General features: G+C 41.6%; 1 protein-coding gene across 2 annotated transcripts in view; it reads left to right on the forward strand.

The window, feature by feature from the left end:
- The first annotated feature begins 737 nt into the window (after window positions 1-737).
- Window positions 738-23933, forward strand: part of eepd1 (endonuclease/exonuclease/phosphatase family domain containing 1) — a 34238-nt gene continuing 11042 nt past the window's right edge. Inside the window, exons 1-3 of one of the 2 annotated variants that reach the window (XM_034705601.1) lie at window positions 738-1001; window positions 1116-2043; window positions 18876-18927. In XM_034705601.1, the coding sequence (XP_034561492.1) occupies window positions 1196-2043; window positions 18876-18927 (900 nt within the window). In that variant the 5' untranslated portion in view covers window positions 738-1001; window positions 1116-1195. The remainder of the gene's footprint in view (window positions 1002-1115; window positions 2044-18875; window positions 18928-23933) is intronic. The other variant, XM_034705602.1, reaches the window with a different exon arrangement.

Below are 23933 nucleotides of genomic sequence, written 5' to 3' on the forward strand. Positions count from 1 at the left end.
GTTTAGCTTTAATAGATGTTCAAATACATCAATTTAATTTTTGATATTACTACAAAATAACTAAAAACAAGTTCTAGAACTAGTTTTGTTGATGCAGAAGTAGAGTGGATAAATAAATCATGTGTAAAAATTAAAAAGAGTCAAAACATATTGTATATTTTCAAATACAATAATCAAAGTGAGTTTTGAAAGTATGTCAAGAGCACAGTGATAGAAAATAATTTTTGTGGAAATAATTTGGCAAATAATTAAATCCGTAGGCATAAATAGTTAATACATTTTTTTTAAATAAGCATCATAAATGCTGAGTTTATAAAATCTGCAAACCTTAAACAACAACTGAAACGAAACATATGACTTTAAATATTACGAAAACACAACAGAAAATAAGACTGAATACATTGAATAATGTCATCGTCAGGTCAAAGTGATCACTGCTGTATTATATTTTGTCTTTATTTTACTTTTACATTGTATATGTATTTCTGGATTATTTCTTTCTTGGCCATTTTTTAAATGCATGAACATCAATGACATATTTTTTCAGGTATGTTTATTAAGGTTCGGTCTTGTGTCTGATTTTAGCTTCCCTAGTTTATGCTAACATTTTGTTAAAACTCAAATTCTATTTTGAATTAGCTACAAACTGATTTTAGCACAGGTGTGTATGTTTAAAAGGCTGGAGTGCTCTCTCTCTTCACTGAAGCTACTTTTATTTTGAAGACTCAGTCAGTCTTCCGGTGTTTCTAGTCTGAGTTTGTGCGTCTTGACGCGCGTGGGGATTATGGTTTGAATCGACGTGAGCTTGTCACTGTCAGATGAGCGCGTGTGGAGGCCGACCTGTGGACAGTCGCACATCACACAGCTGGAGGGCAAAGTTTACAGAGGAGCCCGTTTATCCTGCTCCGATCCCCGCAGAGGACTCACACACACGTCCGGACAGAGGCTGTGCGAGGACCCGGTGAGTGCAGCATGTAGCTGGACTGAGGAGGACTGCTGTGGTGCGTATCTGATATCATTGATAACAAACCGGCCAGTGGCAGAGTAAAGGTGATACCTGCTCGTGAACCTGTGTGACCGTCACCTCTCTGCTCTGCATGCTGCTCCTCTTTCAGCTTCTTCTCTCCGCCGTGGCCCGCTGTCTGCCCACGCCCGCTGCGCCTTTCTGATCCCCCGCAGGTGACCCTCCGGAGCCATGGGTGGGAGTCTGGGCTGCCACCGCTCCATCCCCAAGGACCCCACAGACTTCAGCTGCGGCAAGCGCAAATTCAGCGCTGCGTGCAACTTTAGCAACATCCTGGTGAACCAGGAGCGACTCAACATCAACACCGCCACCGAGGAGGAGCTCATGACTCTACCGGGAGTCAACCGCACTGTTGCGCAGAACATCGTGGAGTACCGGGACTGTATCGGCGGCTTTAAGAAGGTGGAGGACTTGGCTCTGGTGAGCGGTATCGGAGCCACCAAACTGGAGGTGATCAAACTGGAAATATGCGTCTCTAGCAGGACCAGCTCGTCCCAGCACTCCCCGTCCTCCCTGCGCAAAGACCTGGACCACCAGTCCAGCACCGGCATGAACATTAACACCGCCACCCCGGCACAGCTCATGAGTATCAGGGGCATCACGGAGAAGATAGCCAAGAACATCGTGGCGTACCGGGCCGAGCACGGTCCGTTTAAGAGCATCGAGGACCTGGTGCGGGTAAACCACATCAACAGCTCTCTGCTGGACAAAATCCGCTTCCAGGTGTTCGTGGAGCGCTCCAGGGCGCCGTCCACCAACACCAACGGAGGACTCACCTGTACCACTAAGTCTCACCCTAGCCCGACCTCTTTTAGCATCATGAGCGACGACCTGGACCTCCCCCCAGGAGGACCGACCCAGATCATCTCCGTGCGGCCCAACGTGGAGCCTCCGTCCGGCCTGCGGGACGGGAAGCCCGTGGTGCGGATCGCCACCTGGAGCCTGCAGGGCTGCTCCTGCGACAAGGCTAACAACCCGGGGGTCAAAGAGGTGGTGTGCATGACCCTGCTGGAGAACGAGTGAGTACAACTTTCAGACATCCCTGCTTTCATTCATGAAGTTCATGATTACAGACAATTAGCTGCTGGATTTATGTGATGAGGCAGTCTCAGATGTAAAATTGTGGACCAGTCCTGGGGAGGTAAGGAGCTGCTCGGAATAGGGCAAGGCTCTGAAGGGTCTGTTGGCCACAAAAATAGTATTTAATAAGAGGCACATCAAACATTTTTATGACTGACTGATAAAACTACTGAGGTGAATGAAGTTTTAAACACAAGATGGAAAAGATCACAACATTGAAATGTATTTATAGTCCTAAATCTTGGGCACACATCCAACCTAATATTACAATGTGCTGATTGTGGACTGAAGTTAGTTTTTTATTTAAATTTTAAATATTAAAATGTATTTAACCAGGAAATGTAAACACATCCTGGATCACATGACAGAAGTGCATCAATCAAAGCATCCACAACATCTTCCTCTGACACCTTCAGTCTGCTCTCTCAGACCCAGACCATGCAGCAGATTCCAGTCTGCAGGAGCAGCTTACCTAAAACCCTCTGTCTCCATTTCAAGACGCACTCTGGAGACAGAAAGCAAAAATAAGTCTTGTGAACGGGTCACAGAGTGAAGAGTGTCGCTTCCAGCATTCCTCAAATGAATGGACTGACATGAATAAGAGGGAAGCAAGTTATGAACTGTTTTATAAAAAAGAACAGACCAGTGATTTAGTTCTTTCTTTATTTAGGTTTGATATTATTATTATGGTGCAGTTATTTGATAATATGACATGCATGTGTGTGTATCTGTAGCCTTTAAATATTTAGAACAAAGATTCACAAAAACTCAGCAATCAGGTAGGAAAGAGAAACTCCAGTTCTCTGAGGTTAATGACTGTTTTTGTCAGAGGACTTTGGTGGCTCTAGTGATGTGGTGATAAAATATATTCTTACTCTCTATATAAAGGTCTGGCTCAGTAGGGATCCTCTCTGTAATGTTGTCAGACACTAAGAATATTAATTGGGAGAGGATGCACTTTTACAGGACACCCTTCCATTGTGCAGATTTTTTACTCTGCAGACATCTCAGCATGTTTCTGATGACACAAATCAGCTGGAGGACTGCCTTAACATTATTCAACATTTTACATATTTAGACAAAATACATTTAAAACTATGCCATTCTACGTTTAGTAAGAGCAGAGCCACAGGTTGTAATCAGGCCTCTGAGTTTCAGACCGGCTGTAGGTTTAATCCTCTGTAAGCTGAGCAATCTAAAGCCTCATGACACAGCTGTTTCCTCACATTTACTTTGCATAAGCTTTACATCCCGGCTCAGGCGGTCTAAGTGTTTCTAGTAAAACCATTGTCATGTCAAGAAGAGTGAAAGCCCGCGGCCTACAAAACCAGTATGATTAAGATGCAAGGTTGAATCAAGTCGTACAATTCTGATTGTGCGCCTTCCTTAACATAACAGCAGCCGGTTTCTGGGCCAAACCTGTTAGAGACAAGCTGTGAATGTGATGCAACCACTGTGAATCCTCCACAAGGTCCTGCTTGTTCAGAAAACTGAGAGAGAGCAGAGAGAGTTCTTTTGACCTGAGTGCAGATAACAGTAAAAACAGGCCTTCTGTGAATCCAGGTTAATCCACCTGAGATAAACTCTGAGGACAACGCTTCACTGTCAGCCTCCGCTGTCAATGAGTAACCAGATCAATTCAATAGGATTCATGAGAACAAGCTCAGGACTCGGATGGCTCAGCGTGAAACGATGTTCGAGGCATCGACTCTTTGGGATCACGTGTTCCTTAGTTCTTCTGTGTTCAGCTTTCACACATCATGAGGAGGGTGTGACCAGCTTTTCTCACAGGCTGCTGGCACCAGGTAACGGTTAAAGCGCCTGGAGCTGTGCGGTTCTCTGCTTTGGTGGTGAGCCCTGGCCTGCTTGGAAAGGAGGAGGGGGGAAGGAGGGTTACGGGAGGGTGATACTGCAGTACATGTAGTTACATCTCAAACTGTGTTTGCTGTTGTATCAGTGTCCTCAATCAATCAATCATTTAAGCTTTATTTATAGAGCACCTTTCATACAAATCAAATGAAATTCAAAGTGCTTACATGACTAAACATGAAGCAGAAATGGATTTAGAAGATATGATTGCAATCAAATGTATATAAATAAACAACAAAGAGCACTGGTTAGGAAAAAAGTAAATAAAAGATAAAACATAAAAAGTTAACACAATTAAAAAAGGGAAATGATAAAAGTGTAAGCACCAAAATAGCAATAAAAATAGTAAAAAGATAATACAAAATAAACATTTAAAAATAAATAGAAAGTTTAAGTAAATATAAAATGACATTAAAATGATAGATTAAAAGAAGTTATAAGAAAATCCTTCACAAAATCCAGACGAAGTAGACAGGCCTTTAATTAACCTTTTAAAAGTCTCAATATCTCCATCAGCTCCTCTCAGACCCTCCTGCAGGCTGTTCCATCGTCTCAGAGCGTCGTGGCTGAAAGCAGCGCCACTTAAAGTTTCTGTTCTTCTCTGAGGAACAGCTGAAAGAGAGGAGCCAAAGGATCTGAGAGGCCTTCCTGGTTCATACTCTAAAAGCATCTCTGAGATGTAGTCTGGTGTGAGGCCATGCAGCGACTTAAAAACTAGTAAAATAATTTTAATACCTATATGAAAAGAAACAGAGAGCCAGTGTGAAGACATTAAAACAGGTGTAATGTGTGCTATCCTTCTGGTCTTTGTTAAAACTCAGGCTGCTGCATTCTGTATAAGTTGCAGTTGGTTTATTGTATTCTTTGAAAGACCAGTAAGGAGAGCGTTACAGTAGTCAAGCCTGCTAGTTATACAAACATGCATTAGTCTCTTCAATGTATGATCAACCCTAGCAGTTAGGGGATGCTGCCACAACAAGCCTCATTTGAAAGTTTGGTAATTGTAAGCAGGATTTAAGATTCAGTATTCAAGATCTTTATATTCTGCACACTCATAGAGGCAGGCAGTGAAATGCAATAACTGTATCCCAAGGCCATGCAATAAAAGCACTCAGTGGTAACTCTTAAAATGACTCATGAATCTTTGTAGGAATAGAGAAATATGGATTTAAAAATTTAAACAACAGGGAAAATTAAAAGATGTGGGAGTTTGAAAGTGATGACCCAGTATTTCAAAACTGGGTCCTGTTCTCATTCCTCCTTGATTAAAACACCTATAAGATGCAAACAGCTCTGTAAATGCTCAGTAGTTTTCTTTTTTTGGGGTGGCTTTTCCTCCTTTTACTTTATAGAGGAGAAGACAGTGGATAGTGTAGGAAACTGGAAGAGAGAAGGGGAATGACATGCGGGAAGGAGGCCATGGGCGTGATTCGAACCCGGGCCATCCGCTACATGAGCGTGCAACTGAACCATTAGGCCAACCATTACTTTTCTTCAGCAGCCAAACACAGGATTACAGGGTCTGCAGGTGAACAATATTAGATAGGTTTTCTTAAGCTTGGCTAACACTAGTAGATCTAGCACCAACGTCCATAACGTACTGACAAACCACACCACACTACGAGATGACATCCATCACCTGTGCTTGTTTACATCCAGGTAGTAGAGCATTAAAGCATTATGGCTCATTAGCTCAAAGTTTTCATGTCTTATAGTCGATCTGATGTTCTTCATGTTTGAAAAGCTGGAGAAAAATCTACACATGCTGGATGAGAAAGTGTTGCTTGTTTGTGTAGCATTGCTATAATTTCAGACTCTGTGATGGGTGTATTGTGCTCTATATTCGAACTGTGATGTATCGTGCTGCCGACTTTGTTCCATCTTCTTCTGACCTCGACTCAGACCATCCATGTTGACTCAGGCTCTGCTGGCACAGGTCTCGACTGCTCGTTAACTCATATCTGGACGGAGGTGTGTGTGTCGTTTTGTTCTTATGAGTGGTTTTAAATCATCACTGTTTACTGATACATGAACCACACCCAGTGCAAACTGCCTTTGGTAAACCCTGCAGCCTGACATGACTGATCAATTTGTACAAAGAGCGTCTGTTGTTTGTTTTGATTAGAGATGCCTGATTAGCTTTGGCGCCGTCTTAGCCCTGCGTCCCCTTTTCCATCTCCTACCAAAAACACCCACCCTGTCATAATCCTCCACCGCGTCCTGTGTTCCTGTGAAGGGTAACAGCCCTGATGGAGATACTGTAGGGATCATTGTTATGTGGGAGGAGATGTGGTGTGTGTGTGTGTGTGTGTGTGTGTGTGTGTGTGTGTGTGTGTGTGTGTGTGTGTGTGTGTGTGTGTGTGTGTGTGTGTGTGTGTGTGTGTGTGTGTGTGTGTGTGTGTGTGTGTGTGTGTGTGTGTGTATGTATGTGTGTGTGTGTGTATGTGTGTGTGTATGTGTGTGTGTGTGTGTGTGTTTGCACAGCGCTCTGTCTCCACTGTGTGAGCTATCACAAGATCCAGGCTGAGTTTACACACTTCCTGGCTCCCCTCCAGGCTCCAGCAGAGAGCTACTAGAGTTCATTGAACTCCTGTTTAACAAAGGTTACACAGCAAACTGAGCCTGCTGATGTTAGTAATCAGGCAGCTGTTAGTCAGACTCACTCACACACACACACACACACACACACACACACACACACACACACACACACACACACACACACACACACACACGTACACGAGGACTTTTGGGAAGTGAGAGGGATGACACTTCCTTCAATTAGCAGGGTTAATATAGTACAAGGAGGAGGTGTGAGTGGATATGATTCAGAGCTGTCAAACCTGCTTTAGGGGTCCTTGTTAGACTTAACCTTCACTTTTTCAACGGTGCACCAACGTGTCGTACTGTGCAACTTCCACTCTGCAAGAAGCAAGAACTTTGTGCAGCAAACAACACCCATCCTCTCTTCTGTTCTCCAAACTGTTAAAGACAGAGAGGCAAACAGTGTGACAGCTTTAACACTCACACAGTGAAGAATCCTGAGCACAAGAAACTCCTCCATCAGCCTGCACAGGTTTCATGTTTTACCTGCACGATGGACGTCAGATAAGAAATGCTTTGTGTGACGCTGAGTCCTGGGCTGATTGGTCGGCTGCTTTGGTTAAATTAACACCAAAGACTGTCAAAAGAAACAACATAGTTTCATCATCTGTTAGTTTCTGATGAGGTGGTATGAAGCCCAAAGATGGAAATGCTGACTCCAAGTAATTTATGGCTGATTTGGAAACAGGCATAGATGTGGAGCTGAGTTTCTGAGAATAAAGAAATGAGCGATGGAGACCAAACTCGTGTTTATCTCTGCCGTAAAAACAGGCATTTTGATCTGGACTCTAATGGGGATTATTTGGCTTTTAAGGGCACCCCCCGTGGACGATCAGGGAACTACATTGAACCAATTTGATGATCAAATTTGTGTAGATTTTGAACACCCAAGTCTTTCATCATGACTGTGAGCTGTATTTAGAGACGACTTGATTCTTCTCGTTGTAGCCGGGCTGGAGGAGAAAGAATCTCTTAGTTTAAACCATGTTGGTAAAACCTGAGCTGACTGAAAAGGCTGAACTTTAAAGCCGTGAGGTTTCTGGTTGTTGTCGTTCCTACTTTTCCATCTCAGTCAGGTCAGGATGACGTTTTGTTTTCAACCTTTGACCTTGCTGACAGCTCTGATGATGGTCTGCTGACTTCACACACACACGGGGGAGAGTTTCAACTTAAAACTTGATGAAAAAAAAGCAAGACACCAGAGTGAGATTTCGATCCTCACAGCAGTCTCGTGATGGATTGTGGTTTCTTTGGGTTGTTTGAGGTTTTGTTTGCTTACTGATTACTCAGCTTTGTATCTGATGGATGAGTCATTTATTCTGCAGAAGGAACCCAAGCACGAAACAGAGCGTGTATCTGAAATGCGGAAACAATGAGAGAGGAATAAAACCTTCAGAATACACTCACGTTTAAATCTCATACATCTAGATCTCCTTCATGTTGTTAGCAGAGGTGGCTAATCGAGTCTTGCTCTGCCGGCTGGGTTCCCTTCTTCAGCCAGTACAGCCAATTACTTACTAATGATTTACTGGTGAAGTGTTTCTGGTGTTTGAGTGACAGGCAGGCAGATGGCAGCTGCCGTCATCGCTCTCTTGTTAATTATATCACCACTTAATCAGATCTGCTTCAGCTCCTTGTTTAGCTTTTTATTGCTCTGCTGACACGCCTATGACCGGCTGCAGTTACATAAAGCTTTTTATTCTATTAATACAACTGAATTATCATAAAGTCTGGATGCTTTTAGTCCTCCGCCTGAGCAGACGGAGAACTTTCTCCCCTAAAGCCAATCTAACGCTTTTAATGGACACGTATTACATAACAGCTCTGTCACAGTCAGACAGACAGTCACACTGAGTAACATCCAGACAGCAGCAGAGACATAACACAACAAGAGATTTCCAAATCAGCTTTGAGTGAATGTCTCCTTCTTATCTACAGCACAGAGACGACTTGTGCACGTTGGGCATTTATAACAGGGTTAATAAAGTTCAAGAACAACACAGTTAATCACCTTTAGCACACTGAAGAGCTACGTAATGCACCTTTATTTCCCAGTACTTGCACGGCTTGTAGCAAAACACTGAAATGTTGCCCCTTTGTTTAGTCTACAACAAACCATGTCTGTGTCATACACCAGCAACAGGTGTGTTAGGTTAAGGAAAGGATTCTCGTCAATTATCGTAGTGATCTGAGTAGAAAAGACAACCACCTATCCAAGACTGATTTTCAGAAAAATACTTTTTGAAGACCAGATCTTGTTTTTCTAAAGAAAAGGTAAATAAAAAGAATGATGGTGGAAACACATTGAATAAAAAAAGTATGTTGTTTTAACACTTTTCATATTTTCAGTGCCTTTAAATTTATTAAAATGTGATCACATGTGTAGCAACTCCAAAGAGTAAAAAGCAGCTCAGAGACTGAGATTGGACCTAGTAACTGAAGCAAAAAAAATCACTGATATCCAAAAAATACGTTTAACAATTTAATAACTAAAAAAATAATCAATTCACGACAACATGCACAAAACTGATAATTAAAGAGATCAAACAAACACAGCGGTGAACAAAAAATATGGAGACCCAGCTCACCCTCTCTCTCTAACTCCAAACAAAAGGAAACAGGTAGCTTAAATGAATAGAATATCCCCGCCCCTAACATATGACCCGCTATTTACCTAATCAACGTGACCACACAACAAACCATATCATAAACAAACAACAAAAATAACACCATGAAATACACAAACAATAACCTACCCTGAATATCAAAAGTACACACACCTTCAAATCATTTATGGCTCCTGCAACATGTGTAAATGAAGCCCTTGTGGTGCCTGCATTGATCATTAATACCATAAAAAGTCAAACAAACTGTAGAGTGTTAGTTATTAGTCCACCCGTCTCAGTTAAAAACATCAATATGTAACATCCATGGTGATCACCAAGGCCTTCAGCTGGATGAGGACTCTGGTAACGGGCATACTTGTGATCTGGACACACACCCTCCTGTCAGTCTCTTGAAGCGTCCTCTTTTATGACCACAGTAGGATTTCATTTTTAAGACAGTCTTTTTGGGCTCCCCATCTACAGCTATCACACTCTGTGACTCCATATTTCAGTTCAGTGAAAGCTGTTTAATGTCTCTCCTGCATTCATAACCATTATCTTGGAATCAGCATCATAACTCCGCCCACATTTTGAGGCACTTAGTCCTGGACGATCACCGTGTCTCTCCGCCTTTCATCCCCCTGGTGCTGGAGTTGTCAGTGACAGCTGGCCTCAGTCACGAGAGGTTCACTTAAATGGCAAATGTAGCAGCTTTGACGTAAGACACATTTCAAACTCTGATATAAATTTATATCATCATCATCATCATCATCATCATCATCATCATCATCATTACTCACTTTATAGACAAGGTGCGTTAGTTCAGGCAGGCCTCAAAGTCCAGCTCGGCTCACAGAGCATCAGCTGCTCTTAACCCCAGCCCCTATCAGCTGACAGCTCAGCTGATCACATTGAAGCATCCAGTTGGCAAATATCAAAATGATCAGTGTATTTAAACTGCCTCAGTCTGCCTTCTATTGCTGCTCCCCCTGCAAACTGCTTTACAACCCTCCTCCACCCCAGCTCATCCTTTCTGCTGTGTCTGATTTCACCAGTGTCATATGTATCGTCGCTGATGCTCACTCTGCTCTGTACCTTGCTGCTGCTCTCTCTGCCTTGGTTTTTCATGTATGCACATGAAAAAGAGGAGAGGTGTGTTCTCCCCACTTCAGGCTTTATCAATCCACGTAGGCACATGGAAGGGCAGGGAGCTCCCAGAACAGAGCCATACTGCCAAATATAACTTATAACGAGAGTGGTCCCGACTGAATTGACTTTAAGAAGTTCAGACCTGAATCAAAGACGGTTGCACTTTTCAGATATAGTTCAAGGAAAATAGACTTTCTCATATTTAGGTCAATGCAGTGTAATGTACCAGAAAAATGTCAGTAGCTCCAAATGTTGGGCAGCCCGAACATTTCTAAGAACTAGTTTAAGTCTCAGCAAACATGCTGTAATGCTTTTCCTGAGAATGAGATGATTGACAACAGTCTATCAATCCTCTCTTCAATCTCTTGGACAGAAAACAAAATGTTGAACTGTTTCTTTGACACCTTTTAAACACTGGCAGTAAGAATGCTAAACCTTAAAGGCTGTCAGTAATCATTCCACATCATCTTACTTATTTCAGAAACACTGTTCGAGGAGCTTGTATTGAGTGAAAGGGGCGACACACAGCCCAGGATCTGTGATAACACCAAATTAATTTCCACCCACAGCAGAGCCTCAGTCAGAGACAGACACTGAGCACATCTCAGTCTGCATGTGTGTGGTTCCTAATCTGCCTGCTGAGGCTCAGTGCAGCTGTTACAATGATTTACACAACATCTGTGGTCTGCAGCAGGCCTGTATTATGAGACAAGCAGCATCACACACTGGTTTAATCCTATCACGGCCTGGCAGACCCATCAGAGACACACACACACACACACACACACACACACACACACACACACACACACACACACATAAACACACTCACATTCTCAGTGAAAATAGTGCACAGTGCTCCGTTTCACTACAGGAATCCAGCGGGGTCGAGGCCAGCTCCGGTGCTGTGGAGGTCTGTGCAGAGCTGACGCAGGGTGTTGGGTGATCATGTGGAAATTTCCATCAGCGCAGCATTTTATTGTGGGTGGACATTGAGTTAGGGGCATTACCCAGCATGTCCTGCCAGCCAGGAGTCCTTTAGGCCAACACAGCGCTCCCAAAACCAGTTTCTTTTACTTAACAAAACTGATCTGTGCTCGTTCGTCTCCTGCAGACACAAATCAAACTGTCTCTATCCCTGCTGAGAGAAATCCCACTTAGCTTTAATCAGCTGAAAAGAGACACATCACCTGAGAAATACTAAAGGGAGTGGAGGGAGAGAAGAGATCAGTGGGTCAGCGTGAAATACAGAGGCTGGGATAAGGAGGGGTCTTGACCCCTTCAAAAGATTCTTAATCACCTGCTCACTATACATTATCCTGCTTATTGCCCAGCAACTAAATGTACACACAAGCTGACACTAAGAAGTGATGAAGATGTTGTTTTATTATTACAAATTATTTATTTAAGAAGCTAAAAAAAGAAATACTACATTGCGATGGCATTCTCATCGGCTTACTTGAAGTTAAATTAACATTAATCGTAGCATTTCCATCCTCGTAAAGTCTAAACATTAGCGTTTGTTCATCATAATTCTTATCAGATGCAGAAAATAACAGCAGCACCTCTCTAACGTCCTCTTCCTCGTGACTTTTCTTTTGGTTCAGTTGAGGTTTGTTTTTGCTTCATGTCTGTTTTCTTCTCTCGTCTCTCAGCTCATTGTATGTTTTAGCATCCCTCGCTCCTTTCTGCACAGTTTCCCTCCTCCAGTCTTCTTTCCTCTGCTGCGGAGTGTGCAGACATTAACAACCAATCTAAAGTTTTGTGCTCTCTGAGAAAAGATCGAGTAAAACATCCTCCATGTCTTTTATTGATGCTATCGGAAAGTAAAGTTTTTTGCCGCACGGTCAACAACAGAAAACCTCATACTCCTTTAGACAGATTGACTTTCTGGTTATCAGGTCGTCCCTGGCAGTGTTCCTACTATACTAACCAGTTCCTCATTTGTTATGGGGCTTTGACTAATCAGGATCAAGTATTTAACACAACCGGGTGATAAGTAAGAAAAGGGGTAATAATAAAGTTATCATTTTTATCCTTTTATTGATTCGGATGAACTTTAGGCTGCCTAATCCCCAATTTGACATGCTTTATTACATATCTTCACTAGCCAGTATAAAAAAACAGAGATATCTGTAGAATAATTGTGAAAAAGAAATCAACTGGCTTTACTTTCAGTGCTTGAAAAGGTTCCTTACGTTTTTAAATGCTGAAAATACAGTCGGACTGTACATTTGTAGAACAGGTGCCCTCCTTTCTGAAAATGTACATTTGCAAAACAGCCTTACAAAACTATAAAAGTAACATTAAACTAATTAATTTTACTGAATACTTGCAGCTTCACCTCACAATGTCCTGTCTTGCAAACATTTACTTGCCGTATGAATAGTATCTGTATATTTGTGCACCTCTGTCCATGAAAGTTGGACATATTGGATTTAAAAGCTGTTAAACCGAGCAAGTAAAAGTACCCAGTGAGACTTGAATTTGTCCTGTGAGTGTGTGTACTTTGGTGAACTTCAGCCCGGAGTCTTCTCCTCATTCAGTAAATCCTCAGAGACTTTATTTATGTTCAAGGTCTCTGCTGCTGCAGCTCGTCACCTCTGGTTATATAACATTGTGTCTGGGCCTCAGACTTTCTTTAATCCGACATATTCTGGAGCAGACTCTGTTTTAGCTTTATGGAGGTCTGTTTGCGTAGATTTGAGAAACTCACTTCCTCAGCGACAGTGTTTGTGTTTCTGCTCCTCTGTGTGTCTCTGCGTCTTTTCACCTCTTCCTCTTGTGATGTGCGTCAGGATTATCTCCTGTAGACACAGCAGAAGAGGAACATTCAGAGCGCTCCTCTCTGAGTCAGCGCTCTCCTTCTCGTCCTGATGACACGGCTGAACCTCGGGTCAGCACAGGGAGCGATGGGGGTTGAATCCTTGCCAGCAGAAGCGGGAGGATCAGGATCTGGGCCAGCAAGAGAGAAGCTCTGTGAGGGTTTCTTTCATGGTGCAGAGTGATCACACCTTTAAAAGAGGAGGAGGAGGAGGGGGGTCTATTGTTTGTGTGACTGCAGGCCTGTTTGTTCTGAAAACAGGATCTGTGCCCTCGCTGATCTCAGGCAACAAAGTTTCTCCTGTGATCTCAGCAGCTCTCAGTGTTATGTAACCTGAGGCTGTTCAGACAGGTGGTGCAGGAAAAACTGACAGACTGACAAGAAAGTGAAAGGTAAAGTTTTGTTGCTGCTGCTCAGTTTCTAAATAGAGTTCTGCAAAACCAATGTAAGAAAATAATCTCTACAAACATCAGTCTATTGTGAAATGATGCTGCTTTGTGACAATAAGGTTAGGCAGCATGTCCATATTTTGCCCTTGAGGTTGAAGGGTTGAAGCAGGAAAAATGAATGAGTGTAAGGATGTGAGCGACTCTTAGCATGGCCAAACTGTTAGACGACTGGGTCAGACTATCTCCTAAACTGGAGCTCCTGTGGGGTGTTCCCAGTCTGAAGGGTCAGTATTTACCAAAACAGGTTCAAGGAAGGGAACCATTGAACCGGTGACAAGGTCATGGAAAGCCAAGACTCAGTGTATGTGATCTGATCCAACAGAAGAGCTACTGAAGCTTAAACTGCTGAAACAGTGAACACTGGTTCTGACAGAAAGGTGTCAGAACACAGACATGTTTTCATATAAACATGAGGTACCTGTGCTCTTATCAAATGATAAGCGCACAGTGACGAAACCATCCCACTGTGCCTATATCTGGATATTTATGCTCTATTGATAAGTTATGTAACTGATCGCATGTCCTCTAATGTCTCCTTCAACCCAACCATGAAGATAGATGGGGATAGATAGACTGTACACTCTACCTCCCCTTTTCCCAATTTAATGAGGGAAGAAAAACATGGAGAGATGGAGTGGAGACCTTCAGAGGTCTAGTAGAGTCCACGTCTCCTCAGGTCCGGGCTGTTTTAGCTGTGATCTGAGGAGGTCATTCAATATCTGGATTCAAATTTAGCCATCAAACTTCACTGACAATAAAAAAATATCAGAACACAGGAGGAGCTGGTCTACCTCTGACTCTATCCATTAAGTTTTTCGAATTGTGTGACTTTGTTGAGTACCTTCCTATAACAAACGTTCTCTGTCAGGATCCTTTCTGTAACGCTTTCAGATGCTTTACGTACCCCTTACCGGGGACTTCCACCAGATCCGTATCCGCTCCATCTCTGATCTGTTACAGTCCGGGTCTGTGCTCTCTCATCCGTCAACACCCACCAGTTGCGTTTTCAGAATGCAGCATGGAGCAGGACCTCTGGAGTCATGTGACTGAGGTTTTCCTGCTGTAATTACTGAATCAAGGATTCTCCTCCTCCTCTCTTTATCCATGTTGTCTTTCTGGTCCTCTGAAAACCTCTGACCTGTTGACTCCAGGCCTGGCTCGGCTCATCATGACGGTTTGTTGTTGTAGTTAAGTGAAATATGATCTGGTGATAACACAGAGTGTTTTATTCTGATGTTTTCATTTTGTTTTGGTGTCTGACTTCCTGCCCCACCTGATCTGCTCTGTTGAGATTGATGCGTCGTGCTCCGGCTTACCGCAACAGAGCGGATCCAGTGGAAGTTAACACATTGACTGGAATACAAACCTATAAACTCTGGTGCCGTGACAGATCGGAGACAGATCGGACACAGATCCGGGGGTATTTGGCCGTTTGTCTTTTAGACCCCAAAATATGCATAAGTAAGACTTGCGTTTTGAAATACTTTTATTTCCTCTGGAAAAAACACAATTGTGGACATGCATCGAAGGTATACGTCTATAGGGATTACTTTGAAGCATTTGCAGCTCTGGGCGTATCAAAACTTTTAGTACTAATTAGTTGTTTAAACCAGAAAATATGTACAAAAAAGGATGGACCCAGGTTAAAAATAACAACACTTTACCTTTAAATGCACTGAAAGCACTCAGAAGCACAAGTGTGACCCCAGAGAGGACGTTCAGTCTGAAGTGTCTTAAGAGGCTCAGAGATTTCCTCACTCTCAGATCCATTTTCACCTCTAAGCCTCTTTATCCTTCACCCACTGTACTGACTGTGGCCTCCTGAATATGTATCAGCAGCTGCTGTAATTGATTCTTATTCCAGTCACAGTCAATGAGGGAGTGTCTGTTTAGCATAAAGATAGTGCTTACTGGTCTTTTGTTAGCATGCAGGGATAATACTCAGCGTGTGATTGATGGTGTTGCGGAGACATTTTGCTCACACCTTACTCATGAAGACGTGTATAGACAGAAGGCTCTGTTCATATTCGTAGAGGAAAAATGAGCCTTTGAGATACAGTTTGACAAGTATTGATCTAAAGATAATTTATTTATACAGGTAAATAAATGTTTACTGTTAAAAATAATGAACAGAAATCTAAAACGTAATGTTAACTGTTTAAGATTGGACATGCCATCGATTAGGATAGAAAAATGTTATTCAGAAAAGAGGAGGCTGACATCATCCTCATGAGCGCAGGCCGACTCAATTTTTTTTAAAGTACACTTAATCTGAAATTTTTTTTGGTCATTTTCTAGGTTTGACCAATCAGAATCAAATGTTCAACACAGCTGGATGACTATCAAGAAAGCAGGATAACAAAGAAGCATAAATAACCTGTCTTGTCTCACCCTGTCAGGATTTCCCATGAAAACCTGCAAACCACACAATGTCCTGCTTATTACCCAGCTACTAACTTAAAATACAAACACATTGGCAAAAAAAAACATTGATTAAAAGATTATTTTATTGATTTAAAATGATTTATGTTAACAGTTTTTAAAAGATACCACATCAGTTATCATTCCATGGTGATGGATTCTTCTCTGCCTGTTGCGGTGGATTGAACATGAAACTGTCCTCATTCAGCTCTCCTTCTTCTCTGAGCTCTGCGGTTCACACACCTTTAAAAAGAAACTAATGTCACAACTTTGAACCCTGCTGCTATCATCACCACCACTCATGGTTTAAGTTTCTTTTCTCATTTTTCTATTTCTTGCCAATATTGATGGACAGGATCCGAGATGAATATGTCTGTAGCATGCTGATTTAGCATGCTAACGGAAACTAACGTTTTAGCCACATTGTTTTGATGCTAACGGACACTAATATTCTTCCTCACCTTACGGTCTATGGTGTCAACAAGCAGAAGCTAAATGTGTCTGAACTTTTTTCCGTGGATTGATTTGACATGATGTGTGATCAGTTTGTCTCTGGGGTTGCGCATGTTAGTGAAAGTTAATAACCGTTGTCAAGTGGTTTTGACGAATCAGAGTCAAGCATCTTATACAACCGGAAGATCAGTAAGAGAGCCGGGCAATGATTAGGCATAACTAAGCTGAGTGGACTGAAAGGTGGGCGCGTTGTATCTGGCTTCCTCAGCTCCATCTCTTTGCCTGATTCCAGATCGATCCGTCAAGGTTGAGTCAGCATTTCGGATAAGAAGTATCTTTGGGCGTTATATCGCCTCTCCAGAAACCAGTGGGTGACATCACTGAGACTCCGTCCATGGTCTCAACACACTCACTGCTGTACGCGACAGGTTGTTAGACAACATGTTATGTGATAAATTATCTCTGCATGCAAACGAGCTTCTGCAGACTGGATGACCTGCATGCTGTGTAACTTAATCCTCCAGTCGCTGAGTCCATGAGGGCAGGAGGTGCTCTCATCATAGCTGAATTTGCCCTTTGCAGTCTTTACACCATGACGTGTACAGCCATGTGTAGGACTTGTGTTGTAACCCCTCTATGTTCTCCACAAGTGCTGCCTGATTTCATTACACATGCAGCTGGTGCAGGTCACTGTGCCCCGGCTGCACGGTGCAGAGTGGTAACAGAGCTCCTGTAAGGCCCAGCAGCTCCTCACTAATAGAAAAGCCGGTTATGCAATGAGATTTTCTGTGTGGTTGATTTTGGATTAGTAGGTTAGAGGTGAACGCGGTCAAAGCTTTGCCTCCAACTTCTTTTCATCGAGTTGCACCACGGAGAATCAGTTTAGCATATGTTAATGCAGACTGAGACCAGTGTGCATGAGAATAAAGCCTTATGTAACTCAGTGGAGCTGAACTGTTTCACCTTCGCCTCTAATATAATAAAAAGCTCAGAATAAAAGATTGCCAGTGTCAACTCGCTTTGGAGAACTGAGTTAATTCTCTTCTTGAAAAAGACCGTAATCCGAATGAAGTACTGAGGAAAGCTTTCCTCACTTCAGTCACAAATTGCACGGCAAAGCACTTCCTCGTCAGAGCCAAGCACAGCCAGGAAATGTATTACTTTTTATTGTGCTGACTGTTGGTCTGGAAAATCATTTAAAGGTAAACAGATAAATGTTTATTGGGCTGTAAAGGCCCTCCTTCACACAGCAATAACGTGTTGGCAGATAGGATTTAGGACACCAGCTCCAAACACCCTCAGTAAGACTCCATCAGATTTTCTCAGCTCTCTGCCAGTTTGAAAAAGCTTTCAATTCTCTCCGAGGGGATGTGTTTTTGTAATCTGGAGGATCCAGTTTGGGTAGAAGCACCTGTATCTGTTATGACCAGTAGTGGTAGGTGTGTTTCTATCCAGGCCGTTGGACAGAAACTTCACTTTCTTTTTCATTATCATGCAGAGCTTTTTTCTTCCTGTACTTTAGACAAACATCTTCATATTGTGTCCTAAATGAGTTCAGAGTTCCATCTTTGCATGAATGTGATTGAAAAAATGGGGGATTAGGACCAGAATTAAGGCATTAAAATATAAATCAGGATTTTGTAGAATGAAGTCGATAATTTATCAGAATTAACTGTAAATACATTTACAAAAATAAAGTTGTTAATTCCGTGAAAAAGACTGTCACTTTGTCGTGGTTCTTTTCAAAGAGAAAAAACATCCACAGCAGAGTAACATCCACTCTGTCTTTTTCATATATGCACACCTGTCATTGTCTTGAAATTTGCTGGAGCTCTGCATCCAGAGTTTTCCAAAGTTGCTTGCTCACACATCATTTAAGCGTGGAGTTTTACCTGAGGGATGACGAGGGTGGGAACAGGAGAGGGAGGTGAGTCGCAGAGGCAGGACATTACATAAAAAGTGCTGTGAAAGCCTGAGTGAAATGTTTGCAACATGATGGCGGACGAAGCAACAGAGACCTACACCATGACGACATGAGGCCAATGCAGAAGTGTTAAAAACTGCAGTTTTTTGAGTGTCTGCTTGAGGCTGTCTTTAGAAGTACCAGAATCCACATACACACAAATTTTAAAAAAGCCAATCTTTGCAGCAGAAATAAACATGTTTACAGTCTGAACATGTGAACAGTTGAACAAAATGTGCAGGAATGTGCAAGACGATGAGGGTGCACGAAAAAGCCTGCAGTATGAAAAGTACAGTAGTGCAGCATTAACCAACGCTAATCCGGTGTGTGTGAATGTAACACGTAGGGTCACTTTAAGAGGCTTTATGTTCATTTAGTGTGGTGTAATAAATATGTAAATGTAAACCTCTTCCTCTCTCTCTCTCTGTTGCAGCATCAAGTTGTTGGCGGTGCAGGATCTGTTGGAGCGGGAAGCTCTCGATAAGGTAAAGTGAAGCTCTCTGTCGGCTCACAATGTTGTTAGCGTGCGTGTTGAAGGCTGCTTTGATTTGCAGCGTTATAAATGAGATGACTCACCGCTCAGAAAAATGCACTCCCAAACTCTCACTCAGTGTTTTCCATTTATTTAATGTGTCGCTGCTTTGCAAATGTTCCCCCTGTCTTCCTCTCTCCTATCTGTGTGTCTCCTGAGTGGGAGTGTCCTCTTTTTCTCAGGTCTGAACCATGTTAGCGCTCTCCTGTGTGTTCATTACTATAAATACGACAGCTTGCTGTGGGTTAGAGGGTGTCCTCAGTAATCTGGAAACATTCGGTTCATTTTTGATGCAGATTTCTTTGTGTGAATAAAAAAAAACCATTGTAGCATAAATCAGCTGAAACATTCACACATGTCAGATGCTGTCAGATTTATCAGGAGACAAATCGATCAATCATCATGTGGAAACATTGTGGATCTGTAGCTTTAACAGTTCATTAGCACTACAGGATGTTTGAACTTTGAGAACTTCCTGTTCATCAATTTGAACCCTCCCCCTCCCCGACCTGTGCTGGTCCAATGAGACAAACACAAACCTGCAGCAGACAACAAACGAGAATCATTCCCTCAGATCTGCTTTATGTTCATGGCATGTCTTTAAATATTCAATCATAACTTTATACTCTCCTTATCCACCACAGTGTCATTTTGACTTTCATACTATTATGCGACCAAAATAACTTTTTAAAGTTGATTTGAAATCAAGCAGCAACCTCTGACCACAATAATTGAAGCCAATGCTGAAGTGCTAAAACTGCATTTCCTCCAGTGTCCACTTGAGGCTGGCTTGGGGAGTACCTGAAACCACATACACACCAATTCAAAGAAGTCAATCTTTACAGCAGAAATAAACATGTTTACAGCCTGGTACAAAAAACGACTTTAGTCTGGATAGCTAATTTCTCGATCCGCACGCACTGTATGGAGGGTGAATTTTTTCAAAACGCAGCAATTTCAAAGATATAAAGATTATGAGTTTTGCATAATGAGAGGCACAGCTGACACTCTGTACGGTGTGGAGTATACATAAATGTGGTGCATCCCCATGTTTGTTTATAGTATCAGACTGTAAACCTGCTTATTTATTTATTTATTTATTTATTTATTTATTTATTTATTTATGTATTTATTTATTTATTTATGTATTTATTTATTTATGTATTTATTCATTTATTTATTTATTTATTTATGTATTCATTTATTTATTTATTTATTTATTCATTTATTTATTTATTTATTTATTTATTTATTTATTTATTTATTTAAAGGGACAGTGCATATGAATGAACATACAGCATCGCATGAAATGTGCCAGAGTTGGCCATGAGGCTAATTTTCATCCGTAGTCCCCGGCAGGTCAAAACAGAGTTCATAACAAAAGATTAATAAAATAACAGATGGAAACAACACATCATGATAGCATGACAATGAAAACAACAATACATCACAAGAGTATAAATAAACAAACATAGACATGGACCAACATATCAGAATATCACACAAATAAAAAATGCATACATTGAGCCCATAAAATATGACACACACGCACGCACGCACGCACGCACGCACGCACGCACGCACGCACGCACGCACGCACGCACGCACGCACGCACGCACGCACGCACGCACGCACACACACACACACACACACACACACAGACACACACTTTTTACTTCTGCTGTACGCTTTAAACAGGGACTCCTTAGCTTCTGCAGGCTGCCTCCAGGTTTCATGTGAAACCAGACAACATAGGTAGCTTGATGTATTTATTTAGAAATGTTATTAAACATCACAGTTCTTAGGAACATAAATTCACTGATCCAAGTTTTTTTTTTCTTTTCATGAATTTTTGCCTCCGACCTCAGTCTTGCAACCTTCAACCAACCAAACCTTCTCTTTGGAGTTAACACTGCAACAAAGTTAGTGTGGATAATGAAGCTAATGCTAATGCCACAGTAGTTTGACCTGCCAGATCTTTGTTCCCTTCAAGCTCATTAGATTCACCTTCCTCACTAAAGCTAATACTCAGCGGTTCTCTCAGTATCACTGTGTCATTACAGACAACTACAGATTTTGTGATCTGAGTGTGCCAGTTTTAATAAACTTACAAATAAAAATACGAACATCAGAAGTACAGTCAGCTCTCCCACTCTGTAAGCAGGAAAGTAGGTCGACTGCACTACTACACAAATGTGAGTGTATCTGTGAAATGTCAGAGTTCAGCAGTGAGATGTATTCCTGCTCAGCCTACACACTTGTTTGCATACGTGCAGTGTCACCTTCAGTACGGGACACCAGATGGATCCTTGGCAGAGGAATCAGAGCCCGGTGGAAAGGGAAGTAGGTCAGCAGCAGAGTATTTTAGACGGAGAGCGGGAGGTGGTAGGAGGACGAGTTAACTCTGGACAAGCTTTAGCCCACGTTGCAGTGTTTTCTCTCTTGCCAGCCTCCCACACTGATTCTCTGCCTGTTTGCCTGTCTTCTCTGTCTTAGTCATTAGCAGCCTCTCTTTTCATCTTCCATCCTGCAGTCTCTCTTCCTGCAGAGTGCATCAGAAAAGTTTTTCATTCTCTCAGATCTTCGCTTTACGCGCCGCAGTGAAGCTTGCAAAAAGCTCAAAACTTCTCAGTCTGAGGTCTTTGATTTCTGTCCTAAACTCTGAAGACGTCTTACAGGACTGTGAAGAAAGGCAGATTTGTTTTCAAGAGTGTTCTATAACCTCAGCTGACTCTTGTATTCTCCAAACAGAATCCAAATCAGGTTTATTGTAGGGCGGTCCACTTCATATGAAAATGGCAGAGCATGCCGCTGTAACTGTTGTGGACCCAGACAGCGTGAGCCGGTGTTAGTCTGTCGTCATCTGTCTGTTATGTCGCTGAGGAACTCTCCTCCTGTGGTCAGGCTCCATACTCGTGATTAACTCGTGCTGTCAAAGGCCTTAGTGGTTACTTTCAAACAGGCTTTGTTCATTTGTCCAGTTATTGCCTGTTGATCAGTGTATTTGCACAAACACTCTCTGTCTGTCTCTCTTTCTCCGTGTAGCTTGGTGTTGGCAGCCTCAGTTCTCTGGCTCTCCTCTGCAGGTTCACTGAGTTCAGTGTTTGCCCCTCTACTCCTTCATTTGTTCATCTTGCTTTAAAGAGGCGATTGTTTTTAGTTGCTTATGTTTCAGTGATTTAAGTGATTGTGAGTGGTTTTAACCTGCGGAAGTGAAGAAGCTATAATCACATAACTACATTCCTTTATTGAATCAGCCGTATTAGACTCAGGTCTCTTTCTAACAACAATCAGTCTGATGTAACTACCACACACACAAAGACAAACTGGACTTTGTCATCTATAGCCTCATCTGTCCCTGATGTGATTAATACAGCCTCTATCTGTGCAGCTGATTAGCAGTCAATCCAGTGATTAGATGATTCAATCCCTTGCAGTAAAAAAATCAGCCTGTGCTCCAGTGTTTGGTCCCGTACCTGTTCTTGTCCAGGTGTCTCAGTACGGCTCTCCAGCTCTGCCAGGCTCCTCCCGGGCGCTCTGCCAGAGCCGTAACACTGCATGCTGCGCTGCACTCTGGTCCTCACAGTGTGAATTATGAGGCTGTTTTGTGTTTTGGCACGGTTATAGACGCGAGTAATCCATCGTTGTACACTTTCAGGGTCAGTGGTCCCTGAGGACTTCCACTGAAAATAAATCCTGTTAGGAGTTTTAACCTCCTGCACGTCTGAAATGGCTTTATTATTAATATTATTACTTACTCAGCAATGAGCCTGTGAGGATGGCGGTGGTTGTTTGTCTCACTGCAGCATGCTGACCTTAGTTGAGTCACTTTTGTCTCAATCAGCTGAAATCATAACACAAATTTTACTCCCAAAAAAATGGTACAGGACATCCTTTTTTATTTCCACATGGACCCTCGGTTCCAAATGAGGAATAACTACAAACTCACTAAACATCTCATATTTTTGATGGATAGATAAAAACATCCCACACACTGTTTGTGAGGCATTAGGATTGATTTTATACATATCCATCCATTTCTGTTTAGGATGTGTGTTAGGTCCAAAATTGTTGATTCTGAAGTTAATGATATTTAACATTTCTAAAATGTTCAGATGTGTGTTATTTTTAGTGATACAAATCTGTAATGCTCTGTGAAAAATATAAAACGCATAGAAATTCCATCTTTGTATGAATAGGATTGAAAAATCGACAAGGATTAGGGCCAGAATGAAGGAATACAAAATAATTCAGAATTTGTAGAATGAAGTCATTCATTTATTAGAATTAAGGCCTTAATTTACAGGAATAAAGTTGTTTGATTTACAAAATAAAGTTGTTTGATTTACAAAATAAAGCTGTTAATTTCTGTGAACAACTTTGTAAATTTATGAGATTAAAGTTGTAAATTTACAGGAATAAAGGCATCCATGAACAACAATTAAGTTGTACATTTTGAAGAATAATGGCATACATTAACAAGAATAATGAAGTACATTTATGAGAAAAAAATTGTTAATTCACAGGATTAGAGTAGTACATTTACAATGAAATAAGTTAATAATAATAAAAAATAAAGCCATAAATTTACAAGAATAAAGTCATACATTTACAAGAGTAAAATCTTTAATTTTCAAGGATAAAGTTGTGAATTTATGGAAAAATATCGCAGTACATTTCCAGGAATAAAGCCAAAAATTTACAATAATACAATTTTAATTTACAAGAATAAAGTAGTTTATTAATATTAATAAAGTTATTAATTTTCAAGAATAAAGCCAACAAATTACAGGAATAAAGCTGTAAATTTACAAGAATAATGGCATACATTTACAGAAATAAATTATTACATTTTTTGAATTAAAGCTGAAAATTTACAAGAAAGAAGTTGTACATTTACAGGACTAAATTTGAAAACTTAAGTTCTAGTTTAACAAGAAAGAAGTTGTATTAACAGG

Source organism: Notolabrus celidotus, chromosome 16, assembly GCF_009762535.1.
Source record: "Notolabrus celidotus isolate fNotCel1 chromosome 16, fNotCel1.pri, whole genome shotgun sequence".
Classification (NCBI taxonomy): domain Eukaryota; kingdom Metazoa; phylum Chordata; class Actinopteri; order Labriformes; family Labridae; genus Notolabrus; species Notolabrus celidotus.